The following is a 14,974-nucleotide window of genomic DNA, read 5'->3' as shown; positions in this document are numbered from 1 at the left end:
TCGGTGGTCCAGTCATTGCTTTAGACTCGTCCGCTTTTTGACACGCATACTGGGTCACACATAGCCGAAGTTTTAAAGTCTTCACAGTGATTTACACACTTTGCACTGCGACAGGGATACCTCCTAATGGTGTTGAAAGAGTCACATACTGTATTTATAAGGTACAATTCACCCTAAATATCATTCTGTCTTCATATAATGTTCCCGCCGCAAAATCACACATGACGTGAGCTGACCGAGAGCTGTTACTACAGAGGGCGGACTATGATAGACGCGCGCGTATAGCAAGCCGTTTTAGCATTTAAACCTATGTTCTGACTATCCATAAATATATTTAGAGATATAATTATATTTTGACTAGTCATAATTATAATTTGACTAGTCAGAATGACAATAAGATATATCTGCAATTACAATTGTACTAGTACGAAATCAGATTGGAGATATCTGCAAATATATTATGACTAGTCATATTCCTCCATTGACTTCCATTGAAAAATATGTGCAGATATCTCTAAATGAGTTTTGACTAGTCACAATTGTAATTAGAGATATCTCTAAATGAATTTAATTAAATATGAATTAAATACCTGGAAATGTGGATTTTTTTTTGCACACACAAAAAACGCAAGAGACCAAGCAAAGCCTTAAGCTCTTACTGTTAAATTCAATTCAATAGAAAGATTATTTGTTTTGCACCTTTACTTAAATTGTTCCTTAATTTTGTCTCTGTCATTTCAATAATATTTGTAAGAAGTTTTTAAATTGTTTTATTTTCCAGAGACAGGCCTGTTTAATTTATTTTCTTAAAGAAGGTTCAGTTTAACAAGTTGAAACAAAAGAAATACATAAAAAATAGTTTACTTGGTAAAATTTGCATTTCAGTTTAGTTTTCAATTTTAATTCAAAATATCGTGACACATATCGAATCGTGAACATTATATTGTGATACACATCGTACACATCGAGTGTATCGTTACACCCCTACTATATATATATATATATATATATATATATATATATATATATATATATATATATATATATATAAGTTTTTTGAATATTTCTATATGTCTAAAAATGTGTTCTAAATACTTATGAATCTACACATGTGCGTTGAATGTCTCTGGGTATTTATGAATATCTATAAGTGTGTTTATGGATATACATTTGCATGTGTGCTTATGAATGTCTATATGTGTTTATGAATATGTATTAGTGTGTGTTTGTGCATGTTCATAAATGTCAATGTGTGATTATGAATATATATCAGTGTGCATTTATGCATAATTATGGATGTCTATATGTGTGTTTATGAATGTGTGTGTTTATATGTGCTGATGAGTGTATGAAACGCTTGCCCCTCCTTTGATGTGGTTGTCATGGTGATCAGGCAGCTGTGTTCAGGTGTGGCACCTCTGTCTGTGTGAGGGTGTGAGTCACTGTCTCACCTCAGACGAGGACACACCCTACACACACACACACACACACACACACACACACACACACACACACACACACACACACACACACACACACAGCTGAAATCAGTGCCCGCGGGCCAGGAGTTTTAAAACACACATTTACACACATGTAACTCTTCATTACACAGATGCAGAGCTGAAATCAGTGTCCATAGGCCGGGAGTTTTAAAACCCAACACTGACACACACACACACACACACACACATGAATGACGAAGATGAAGATGACAAAGATGAAGATGGTGTTCATACCTGATGCATCACATTAATGAATCAAGACTGAATTCCATCACTGTTACTTTGAGGATGTGAGTGTGTGTGTGTGTGTGTGTGTGTGTGTGTGTGTGTGTGTGTGTGTGTGTGTGTGTGTGTGTGTGTGTGTGTGTGTGTGTGTGTGTGTGTGTGTTTGCGTGTTGATTCATGCTGTGCAGGGTGTGATGATTTGAGGAAGGGTGTAATACACACACACACACACACACACACTCAGGTGGGACAAATAAAAGGCAAACACACAGGCTGCACTGAACACAGATCTACATCATCCACACGCTAGCTCCTCAGTTCAGCGTATTACATTAAAGCTAATCGTGATTTAATCTCTCCTTCAGTTCAGTTCCTTTATTGGCTCAGATCTGACTGTTTTCTGGATGAAGACGTGGATTTTACTTTCACTGGCAGGTTTGTGTTCACAGTTTTTCTTTTGTACAGCTTTTGTAATTCAGAGCTCAGCATATGTAGCGTCATAAAAGTCCTTACTGTACTTTACATCTGACTAACACTTTATGTAAAGTATGTACTTTATGTAATTTATTAAATTGACCATGTTCAACAGTCGTGTTCAAAGATTTTTAATAAAATTAGCTGAATTAAATTCTGCTGATATTCGAATGCGGTTTCTGAAATCTTGATCAAATGTGTGTTATTTGTCAGTGTTGCTGTACAAGATTAAAAGATTTATTTTTAAATCAAGAATTTGTTTTTGTTTCATTCTGTGTTTTGACAGCTGTACAGTACAATAGTTGAAATAAAACCATAAACTAATTTTATTTCAAATATAGTTCAAGGATTTTCAAAAACCCATGTTTGTTTTTGAGCACTTTCCTGAGTTTCAGTTGCCTAAAAATCAGTTTTACTGCTTTAATTCAAAGATACTTTTTTTTTTACTATAATAAAGTGTTGCTTTATGAGGTTATTCAGTTGAGAATGTTTAGTGATTTATAAGTATTTATGAATGTTTATGTAAACAGTAATGTTTGACAACAACAAAAAAGTCACAGTCAATTCTGTCAATGTCAACTCTGCTATCGTCAATTCTGTTATTGTCAACTATGTCAGGTGACTGTTATCATCAATTCTGCTATTGTCAGCTCTATCATTGTCAACACTGTTATCATCAACTCTGTCAGTCGACTGTTATTGGCAACTCTCCTATCGATAACTCTGCTATCGTCACCTCTGTTAAAGTCAACTCTATCATTGTCAACTGTGTTATCATCAACTTTGTCAGTCGACTGTTATCGTCAATTCTGTTATTGGCAACACTGTTATCGCCAACTATGTTATCATCAACTCTGTTATCATCAACTCTTATTGTCAACTCTGTTAGTTTCAACTCTGCTCTCGTCAACTCAGTTATCATCAACTGTCAGTTGACTGCTATCGTCAACTATTATCGTCAACTCTATTATCGTCAACTCTGCTATCGTCAAATTTGTTATCGTCAACTCTATTATCGTCAACTCTGCTGTCGTCAACTCTGTTATCGTCAACTTTGTTATCATCAACTCTGTTATCGTCAACTATTATCGTCAACTCTGTTATCGTCAACTCTGCTATCATGAACTTTGTTATCATCAACTCTGCTATAGTCAACTCTGCTATCATCAACTCTGTTAATATCAACTGTCAGTTGACTGCTATCGTCAACTCTGTTATCATCAACTCTGCTATCATCAACTCTGTTAATATCAACTGTCAGTTGACTGCTATCGTCAACTCTGTTATCATCAACTCTGCTATCGTCAACTCTGTTAATATCAACTGTCAGTTGACTGCTTTCGTCAACTCTGTTATCATCAACTCTGCTATCGTCAACTCTGTTAATATCAACTGTCAGTTGACTGCTTTCGTCAACTCTGTTATCATCAACTCTGCTATCGTCAACTCTGTTATCGTCAACTCTGTTATCGTCAACTCTGCTATCGTCAACTCTGCTATCGTCAACTTTGTTATCATCAACTCTGTTATCGTCAACTCTGTTATCGTCAACTCTGCTGTCGTCAACTCTGTTATCGTGAACTTTATTATCATCAACTCTGTTATCGTCAACTCTGTTATCGTCAACTCTGTTATTGTCAACTCTGCTATCGTCAACTCTGTTATCATCAACTCTGCTATCGTCAACTCTGTTAATATCAACTGTCAGTTGACTGCTTTCGTCAACTCTGTTATCATCAACTCTGCTATCGTCAACTCTGTTATCGTCAACTCTGCTATCGTCAACTCTGTTATCGTCAACTTTGTTATCATCAACTCTGTTATCGTCAACTATTATCGTCAACTCTGTTATCGTCAACTCTGCTGTCGTCAACTCTGTTATCGTGAACTTTGTTATCATCAACTCTGTTATCGTCAACTCTGTTATCGTCAACTCTGTTATCGTCAACTCTGTTATCATCAACTGTCAGTTGACTGCTATCGTCAACTCTGTTATCGTCAACTCTGTTATCATCAACTGTCAGTTGACTGCTATCGTCAACTCTGTTATCGTCAACTCTGTTATCGTCAACTCTGTTATCATCAACTGTCAGTTGACTGCTATCATCAACTCTGTTATCGTCAACTCTGCTATCATCAACTCTGCTCTCGTCAACTCTGTTATAGTCAACTCTGTTATCATCAACTGTCAGTTGACTGCTATCGTCAACTCTGTTAATATCAACTGTCAGTTGACTGCTATCATCATCTCTGTTATCGTCAACTTTGTTATTGTCAACTCTGCTATCGTCAACTCTGTTATAGTCAACTCTGCTATCGTCAACTCTGTTATCATCAACTGTCAGTTGACTGCTATCGTCAACTCTGCTATCGTCAACTCTGTTATCGTCAACTCTGCTATCGTCAACTCTATTATCGTCAACTCCGTTATCATCAACTGTCAGTTGACTGCTATCATCATCTCTGTTATAGTCAACTCTGCTATCGTCAACTCTATTATTGTCAACTCTGTTATCGTCAAATCTGTTATCGTCAACTCTGCTATTGTCAACTCTGTTATCGTCAAATCTGTTATCGTCAACTCTGCTATTGTCAACTCTGTTATCGTCAAATCTGTTATCGTCAACTCTGCTATTGTCAACTCTGTTATCGTCAAATCTGTTATCGTCAACTCTGCTATCGTCAACTCTGCTATCGTCAACTCTGCTATCGTCAGATCTGTTATCGTCAACCCTGTTATCGTCAACTCTGTCACTGCCAACTCTCTGTTATTTTTGTTAACTTTGTTATTTTTTAAATAGTTTAAAATGCATTACAGTTCAAATGAAACAATTCTGCATTTTTCACATTAATAATAAATATAGTTTACAGCAAATGACACATTTGTAGTTTATAATTCCAGTTTAATAAAAAAAATAAAAATAATAGAAAATGCTCGAAATGCACCTGCAGACTGATTTACCTGTGCTGTTGTTCTCCAGCTCTGTCTGCCATGTGTTCGGCACAGCAGGACTGTCAGCGTGGAGCCTGTTACCCAGCAATGGATGATCTGCTGCTGGGTCGGGAGCAGAACCTGCGGGCGTCCTCCACATGCGGTCTGATGGGCTCTGAGGTGGTCTGTTCTCCACACGGACAGGTCAGACGCACCTACAACACAAGCACAGTCCATGTAGACACATGTACACTTGAGTTTAAAAGCAATATTGGGTTGGATTGATTTTTTTAAGCTTCCGTCTGTAGTTTGACATATAGACTCTAATGGTCAGAAGGGGGAGAAGAATTGTCTTTCTATTAATTTTGCTCTATACTCTTTACCTCGCAAAATTTCCAAGAGAATTGGGAAAATAAGTTAAAAAATTTTACTCCTTTCATGCAAATTAATCAGTTTTCCCTTAAATTCGTACTTTTCTCATTCATATTATCCCAAATTATTACATTAAATTAAAGAAAATACAATTCAATCATTATGACTTTGTATAGCTTGAGAGGGTTTTCGTGTCATTCCCTCATTTCGGTTTTCATGGTTTGCTGGCAGCAGATGTTTGAGGCATAACGAACATGTTTATTCAGGTTATTGCTGATGTTTTGCAGTGGAATGAAGGAGAAGTGAAATATTCACACAGACGTACTGTTCTCTCTCCGAGACATGATGAAACAATAATTAAGCAAACCCAAATTCACCAGCCTGAGGCCACATAATTGCATAATTTACCTCTAAATGCTCCTTAGTGAAACAAACGTCCTACAGAAACCATCACAAATAGCTCAATGGTTTCCACTACAGACAAAAGCTGTGTAAACACTAAAATCCGTCAACTTTTAGCCAACAAAATCAGCACGTTTTAATGGTTTCTAGTGTGTTTTTGAACATAACATTAAGATTTAGTGGTTTTAACATGAAACCCATATAAAAGAGAGCTTACCATAAAACCAAAATAATTCCCACATACTATAAAAATACTATAGTATTACTAACCATTCTATAATAAAGTACTTTTGGTAACAAATAAATGTAAAAAAAATAATAAAATAGTGACAGTGGCTTAGTTTTTAGCACTGTCGCCTCACAGCAAGAAGGTTGCTGGTTTGAGTCTCGGCTGGGTCAGTTGGTGTTTCTGTGTGGAGTTTGCATGTTCTCCCTGTGTTGGTGTGGGTTTCCTCCTGGTGCTCTGGTTTCCCCCACAGTCCAAACACATGCGCTATAGGGCAATCGATCAACTAAATTGGCCGTAGTGTATGAGTGTTTGTGTGTGAATGAGTCTTTTCCAGTACTGGGTTGCAGCTGGAAGGGCATCTGCTGGGTAAAACATATGCTGGATAAGTTGGCGGTTCATTCCACTGTGGGTGACCCCAGATAAGTAAGAGACTAGGCCGAAGGAAAATGATTGAATGAATATTAGATAACTTAAATATAGTTTTAACAATTCCTTGGATTTATTGTTATATGTTTATTTGATGTAGGTTAATTATTATTTCACTTCAAGAAACAAAGCGGTTTTATTATTAATGTTTTAGTTAACTGTTATCACCCTGGATGTTTTTCTTTGCTCTACTCTTTATCTCGCAAAACTGAAGTTTCAAGAAAATTGATAGTTTGGCGGTTCATTCCGCTGTGAAGACCCCTGATGAATAAAGGGACTAAGCCGAAGGAAATAAATAAATAAAATAAATAAAGTGCTTGCCTTAAATCTACAGTTGCTCATGAAAAAGTAAGACAACAACTATAATAACAAATGACCCAATACAGTAGTTTTCCAGCTATAGTTTATATAATATACCTCGATACACCACAGTTTTCTTTAGTAAAAATAAAAGTATACTACATTTATTACAGTTTTTCAGTATAAATGGTTGTAGCTTTAAGCAAAACTGCCTGCTTAATGACCAAATTAAATGTAGATAAGACCTACACTTTTTAGGTAAAGGTTTAAAAACACTACAGTATAGAGTACAGTAGCCTATAGCATTTAATTTCGACATTATGCAACATTCAATATTCATTTATGTTCGCCTTTTCCCAAATTCTGTTATTGATATTAGAGAACAAACGTTGATGTTCATATGAAGCATACCTGCAAATGCTTTAGGTCTTCTTAGCAACATATTAACGTCTAAATCGATGTTTTTCAATGTGTTTCAGTGGAAGATGAAATGTTGTCCGTGTGATTCTCGCAATCCCGCGGCGTACAACGCACACACCATCCAGAACGTGATTTCCAGCGCCGGACCGAACCGATGGTGGCAGTCCAAGAAAGGTAAGACCTCGAAAAAAAGCATCCGTGATACAAAAACAACAGTGCTATACTAGCTAAGTTAGCAAGTTTCTTTACGTTAATACAATTTCTGACATAGGTTAAATGACAGGAGGTCCTCAAAACGAAACTTACATGTAATGATTGTGTTTTAGCACCATTTTGGGTCATTGATGAGGTAAATTATAACTCAGTCAGGTCATATTTTAACTTTAAACGGCGTGTTTACTACAAGTTACTATAGTAACAGCTGAGCGCGCGAAAAATATAACCGTCATTAGAATAAAAAACTTGCTTTGACATAAATGTAGTCGCTTAATACTTATTTGTATTTTAAATTATAATAAAGCTATATATAAATAATCATACACAGCACAAAAGACTGTCATTTATCAAAATGTTATGTTTTGTTTCCAATAATATTGCTCTTTAATAATTAATAATTTCCCTTTTCTTTGTGATGTTGAATTTAAAAAGTCATATAACGTTACCTGAACTATAAGCAATTGTTATAATAAAAAAGTTTATTAATTTGTAATTAGAATTCAATTTGATAATTGTATTTTATTTAAATATATTGAATTAATTTGGACAACATGGTGCCTCGGTGGTTAGAACTGTGGCCTCACAGCAAGAAGGTCGCTGATTCGAGTCCCTACTGGGTCAGCTGTCAGCTCTGTGTGGAGTTTGCATGTTCTCCCCGTGTTGGCGTGGGTTTCCTCCCGAGTGCTCAGGTTTTCCCCACAGTCCAAACACAAGCGCAACTGATCTACTAAATTGGATGTAGTGAATGAGAGTGTGTGGATGTTTTCCAGTAGGGCTGGGCGGTATATTGGGTACTGAGGATATATCCATATGATTCCCCACCGCGATGCGGTATTAGGGTTAGGGTTATCCAATATTGTTTATATCGATATGCTTTGAGGCCACACGTGCGCATTCTGTGTGAAACAGACCACTCCAAGGTAGGTAGCAAATCGTTCAATAACGACCCATCACTGACGCGACATGAACATGCAGTGCCGGTGTGGTGAAAAATCTATCTGACTCCCCGGACAAATTTGACTCAGGAATGATTGAGTAAATTATTTTGTAAATTAATGGTAAAGTAAGTTTGAATTTTGACAACTACCGCATGCAGATTATAAACAGTACACACTTTTAATTAAATCCATTTAAATGTATTATTCAAGTCAACATGTAAACCGCTCCATTACGCAATACTAGTCAATAGTACATTTACAATAGCTGACAATAGAGTTCATGATCAACTGTTGATGTGATGGCTAATTCCAGATGTAAATCCTGTGACGCTGCAGCTGGATCTAAATGGACAGTATCACCTGGAGACCGTTTTCCTCTCATTCAAGGTATCTGATACGCTTCAATATATTTATTCAATGTAAAATGTCCAATTTAATGTCGCATTTAAGGATTTGTCCCTGTCTGTAGGGCCCGAGGCCTGATGCGCTAATCATCGAGAGGTCGAGGGATTACGGTCGGTCTTGGCAACCCGTCCTCTACATGGCCACCAATTGTCCGTCCACTTTTCCTCGGGTCAGCACTTCGTTTCCTCGCAGCTTTGAAGAAACGTACTGCTACACGCTGCCGTCCACCGCAGATGACCCCTACAAGGACCAGAAGGTACGTTTAGATAACAAGCTTTGGCTTGCAGTACGTTAGATGGAAAGTTTTCCGCAATGTTCTGGGAACGTTAGTTTATGGTTCCCAGGGCGTTATCGATTGGTTAAAGTTCTCTTAAAGAGACAGTTCACTCAAAACTGAAAATATACTGTTAATGAACTCAGCCACAGGACATCCAAGACGTAGGAGACTTTCTTTCTTCAGTAAAACATTACAGCAGGTATTTAGCTGAATCTGCTGTTCTTGGTGATTCATAAAATGGCAGTGAATGGTGACAGGTTGTTTAGATTAAAAAAAAAACGCATACAAACAAATCCAAATCAACCATTATTGATTTGGACTTGTTTGTATGTGTTTGTTCCCATGTCATGTTATCAGAATATTAAAATCAACTAAAAACAACTCACCTTTCAAAGACCACCAATCACTTCACTGAGCAACAGTCAGGACATAATAACAAACCCATATCTCAGCAGAGTCCGTCGTGGTTTTGGGTCCCCTTGAAACATTTCCGTTGTGTTACACCTTTAAGTTCTTACCCTCACTAAAAACTTCCTGCAATGTTCTGGGAAGGGGAGTTTGTCTATACCAAGTAGTAACCAAATGGGCACCAAAGGGAGCCTGATTAGATCATTTACTCTTCCAGATGTCTATTTAAGGACCACATCTCATGCTTGCCAAGTTAATACATTTATAATTGTCTTCCTTTTAGATTCACTTTTACCCTCTTCGTCAGTTTGCAGACATCAATCTACCCAACGAATACAAAATTGAAGGTGAGATTGTTTTGAATTGATCCAATTAAATGGTTATGCTGGGTTATTTTTATTTTTATTGGTTTTGATGAGAACTGATGGAAATGATTTAATCCCAAATATCTGAATCAACCTGCCTAAATCGTATTGAATTTGATTAAAAAGCTTGTGAATTGGATCAGTATATTAAAATTTCAATTTATTTTTATAAATGCATAATTTTAAATGCCATATTTTAGTTAATGTTTCAATTACTTACCCATAAAGACTTGATAAATTATAGATGGTACTAAATGTAATACATTTACATGGTTGTTTGTCGCCACCTATTGGTGTAACAATGAAGCTGCTACAACATTCATTTGAAGCGTCAAGTTGCTTTTAAACGATGACATTAATATTTACCATAAACATCATTGTTTATATCACTATAGACTGCTATTCCAGTACTTTTAATTGATGGTTTGTGACTCACAAATTAAGATTAAACATATGTAAATCGGGATCTTTTAACAGGTGTTTGAAGCGAGGTCACAATTTAAATTATATTAAAATAAAAACTTTAAAATGATACATTTTTAAATCAAATTTTTATAGTTGAACAGTTTGTGGTGTTAGCGGCTGCAATGACAGATGCAAAGGGTCAAGCCCCGCCCCCTGATTATAATAATGTTGATACTAACCTACATATGGCTGTTTTTTCCCCTCAGTGGCGTCCGGGTTCACTGGTCTGCGGGTCAATCTGACTCAGCTGGGTCCGGTTCCCAGTCTGCCGGGTCGTGGTCTGAGTCAGTATTACGCTCTGAGAGAGATGAAGGTCATCGGCTCCTGCTTCTGCCATGGACACGCCAACCGCTGCCTTCAGGACACCAGCAACAACTACCTGCCTAACACACCGGTAAAACACACACACACACATATACACACCCACACCCACACACTGAACTTTAATTTTACACAACATGAATATTTTACAAAATATTTTGGAATCTAAACTTGCTGCAAAACCAAAGCCATGTCTAACCAATTTGTTCAGCAAATGTAAAATTGGTATTACAAAAATTAGGAATTAAGTCGCTACAGCACTAACATGACAATATTTCTATAAGTTTCACTTCTATGTTAAAACAGTCAGCAGAAATGAAACCCTGAGTCTCTGAGCTTTCCAACAATCATTGTTTTGTCCACCCTAAATAACTGATATCTCCGCCCTAAAGAACTAATAGCCCCACCCTAAATAACTGATATCTCCGCCCTAAAGAACTGATAGCCCCACCCTAAATAACTGATATCCCCGCACTGAAAAACTAATAGCCCCACCCTAAAGAACTGATAGCCCCGCCCTAAATAACTGATATCCCTGCCCTAAAGAACTGATAGCCCCACCCTAAAGAACTGATATCCCCGCCCTAAAGAACTGATAGCCCCACCCTAAATAACTGATATCCCCGCACTGAAAAACTAATAGCCCCACCCTAAAGAACTAATAGCCCCACCCTAAATAACTGATATCCCCGCACTGAAAAACTAATAGCCCCACCCTAAAGAACTGATAGCCCCGCCCTAAATAACTGATATCCCTGCCCTAAAGAACTGATAGCCCCACCCTAAAGAACTGATATCCCCGCCCTAAAGAACTGATAGCCCCACCCTAAATAACTGATAGCTCCACCCTAAATAATTGATATTTCTCCCCTAAAGATCTGATAGCCCCACCCTAAAGAACGGATAGTCCCGTCCCAAATAAATGATTGCCCCGCCCTAAATTACTGACAGCCCTGCCCTAAATGACTAATAGCCCCGCCTTAAGGGACTAATAACCTCGACCTTAAGGACTGACAACCCCACCATAAATTACTGATAGCTCCGCCCTAAAGGCATTCCATGTGACTATGATATTTGATGAAAGATTCTGTGGGCGAATGAATATTTACAAAATAATAAAGTACAAAGAAACATCATTTATAACATGCACTATTATATATCCAAGTGAAGTGGTTGAGTTTTGATTCCATGCCAATTTTAAACTCACTTATAGCTTGTGTGTGTGTGTGTGTGTGTGTGTGTGTGTGTAGGTTGGCGGTGTGTGTGAGTGCCAGCACAACACGGCCGGTGTGAACTGTGATCGATGTGACGACTTCTATAATGACCTTCCCTGGAGACCAGCGGAGAACGGAAACACACACGCCTGCAAGCGTACGTCTGCATACGAACACTGCACTATTATGAGTAGTGTGTGAGTAAAGAAAGTTGTGAAAGCATAATAAATAGTATCAAGAGTATAAGCATTATAGTGTCAAGATTATAGTGTGAACATGAGTGGTCTGTGAGTACCATTGAGGAGGACTGGAGTGAGTATGATTAGTGGTGGATGTATGAGCAGTCTGTGAGTTGAATGAGTATGAGTGGAAGGAGTATGAGTACTCTGGTAGTCTGAGTATGAGTAGTGTGAGTATTATTAATAGTCTGTGAGTATGAGTAGAGTGACTATGAGTGGTCTGCGTGTAGTGTGAGTATTTGTGGAGTGAGTACAAAAGTATGAGGAGTCTGAATACAGTGAGTATGAGTTGTCTGAGTATAAATAGTGTGAGGATGAGTAGTCTGTGAGTAGAGTGCATATGAGTAGTCTGAGTATGAGTGGAGGGATTACAAGTAGTCTGAGTAAAGTGAGTATGAGTAGTGTGGGGATGGGTAGTCTGTGAGTATGAGTGCATACGAGTAGTCTGATTAGTCTAAGTTTGAGTAGAGTGAGTATAAGTCGATGGAGTATGAATAGTCTGAGTAAAGTGAGTATGTGAGTAGTCTGAGTATGATGGGAGGGAGTAAGATTAATCTGAGTAGTTTGAGTATGAGCGAGCATGAGTTGAGTGAGTATGAGTAGTCTGAAAAGAGTGAGTATGAGTAGAGGGAGTATGAGTAGTCTGAGTATGAGTAGAGTAAGCATGAGTGGAGGGAGTATGAGTAGAGTAAGCATGAGTGGAGGGAGGATGAGTAGTCTGAAAAGAGTATGAGTAGAGGGAATATGAGTGGAGGGAGTATGAGTAGTCTGAGTGAGTATGAGTAAAGTGAGCATGAGTGGAATGAGTATGAGTAGTCTGAGTATGAATGTAGAAACTACGAGTTGTCTGAGTAGAGTGAGTATGAAGAGAGTGAGTATGACTGGAGGGAGTATGAGTAGAGAGAGTATGAGTGGAATGAGTATGAGTAGTCTGAGTAGAGAGAGTATGAGTAGAGTAAGTATGAGTGGAGGCATTATGAGTAGTCTGAGTATGAGTGAAGGGACTATAAGTAGTCTGAGTAGAGTGAGTATGAAGAGAGTGAGTATGACTTGAAGTATGAGTGGAGTGAGTATGAGTGGAAGGCGTATGAGTAGTCTGCGTATGAGTGAAGGAAGTATGAGTAGTCTGAGTAAAGTGAGTATGAGTAGAATGAGTATGAGTGGAGTGAGTATGAGTGGAAGAAGTATGAGTGGAAGGAGTATGAGTAGAGTGAGTATGAGTGGAAGGAGTATGAATGGAGGGAGTATGAGTAGTCTGAGTAAAGTGAGTATAAGTAGAATGAGTATGAGTGGAGTGAGTATGAGTGGAAGGAGTATGAGTAGTCTGAGCAAAGTGAGTATGAGTAGAGTGAGTATGACTGGAGTGAGTATGAGTGGAAGGAGTATGAGTATGAGTGGAGGGAGTATGAGTAGAGTGAGTATGAGTAGATTGAGTATGAGTGGAGTGAGTATGAGTGGAGTGAGTGAGTAGTTTGTGAGTATGAGTGGAGTGAGTATGAGTGAGTAAGTAGTTTGTGAGTATGAATGAAGGGAGTATTATAATTTATGATCTATTATCATGAGTAGTCAGAGTAAACTAAGTAGTCTAAGTAGTGTGAATATAAGTAGTGTGACTGAGTGGAGTAAGTACGAGTAGTCTGTGTGTGGAAGAAGAATTGGTACTCTGTGAATATGATTAGTCTGTGAGTAGTGTATGAGCAGTTTGTGAGTATGGAGTAGACTGTGAGTAGCGCAAGTTTCAAGTGTTTCGAGTATCGTGTGAGAATTCTAAGTAGTGTGAGTGCTGTGAAAAGTGTTTGAGTCGTGTAAGTAGTGTGTTATGAGTAGTGTGTGTAGTGAGTACAGTATTATGGTGATCAATGTGGGAGTATCTGAGTGTGTGTGTGTGTGTCTCCTGCAGGATGTGAGTGTAATAATCACTCTGAGCGCTGCCACTTTGACCCGGAGCGCTATGAGGCGACGGGCCGCAGCAGTGGAGGAGTGTGTGACGCGTGCGCGCATCACACCACTGGACCACAGTGCGAACGCTGCGAGAGAAACTACTACCCCAACCCACTGAGTGACATGAGGAGTGCAGACGCCTGCCTGCGTGAGTACACACACACACACACACCATACACAAACATGCACACATACCATACATGTACACAACACACACACACACACACACACACACACACACAATCACACTTCATACTGTACAAATACACAAATACTCTCTCTCTCTCTCTGATGATGATGATGGTGTGTGTGTGTGTGTGTGTGTGTGTGTGTGTGTGTGTGTGTGTGTGTGTGTGTGTGTGTGTGTGTTCAGGTTGTCTGTGTGACCTGGCGGGCTCAGAGAACGGTGGTCAGTGTGACGCAGGAACAGGAGTGTGTGTGTGTAAGCAGAATGTGGAGGGCGAGCGATGCGACCGCTGCAAAGCTGGATTCTACAACCTCAACGCCAACAACCCGCTCGGCTGCTCCAGTCAGTTACACTACACAACTACACAACAACACCAGAACAACACCTCAACAACACAACAGCATAACACAACAGCATAACAAAACCATAGCAACAGCACACCTTGATAACATTACACCATAACAACACCACACAATACCATAACAACAGAACAACACAACACCATAACAACACATTACCACAACATATTAACCAGACAGCAGTGCAACACCATAACAACACCACAACATAACTCCATAACACAACAAAACAATACCATAAAACAACAGCACATCACAATACCACAACAACACCATAACACAACATATCAACACCATAACAACACCACAACATAACAAAACACAATACCATAAAACAACAGCACATCACAATACCAC

General features: G+C 38.5%; 1 protein-coding gene across 1 annotated transcript in view; it reads left to right on the top strand.

Annotated features, from left to right (window-relative positions):
- The first annotated feature begins 2,009 nt into the window (after positions 1-2,009).
- The window catches only part of lamb3 (laminin subunit beta 3), a 28,323-nt gene continuing 15,358 nt past the window's right edge, over positions 2,010-14,974 (top strand). The window contains exons 1-10 of the mRNA XM_087303359.1: positions 2,010-2,162; positions 5,183-5,337; positions 7,342-7,456; positions 8,750-8,823; positions 8,906-9,097; positions 9,810-9,873; positions 10,563-10,750; positions 11,928-12,048; positions 14,031-14,219; positions 14,445-14,600. Coding sequence (XP_087159485.1) covers positions 2,132-2,162; positions 5,183-5,337; positions 7,342-7,456; positions 8,750-8,823; positions 8,906-9,097; positions 9,810-9,873; positions 10,563-10,750; positions 11,928-12,048; positions 14,031-14,219; positions 14,445-14,600 — 1,285 coding nt within the window. The 5' untranslated portion in view covers positions 2,010-2,131. The remainder of the gene's footprint in view (positions 2,163-5,182; positions 5,338-7,341; positions 7,457-8,749; positions 8,824-8,905; positions 9,098-9,809; positions 9,874-10,562; positions 10,751-11,927; positions 12,049-14,030; positions 14,220-14,444; positions 14,601-14,974) is intronic.

This window comes from Danio rerio, chromosome 22, assembly GCF_052040795.2.
Source record: "Danio rerio strain M-AB ecotype USA chromosome 22, GRCz13ab, whole genome shotgun sequence".
Classification (NCBI taxonomy): domain Eukaryota; kingdom Metazoa; phylum Chordata; class Actinopteri; order Cypriniformes; family Danionidae; genus Danio; species Danio rerio.
This window is presented reverse-complemented; position numbering and strand designations above follow the sequence as displayed.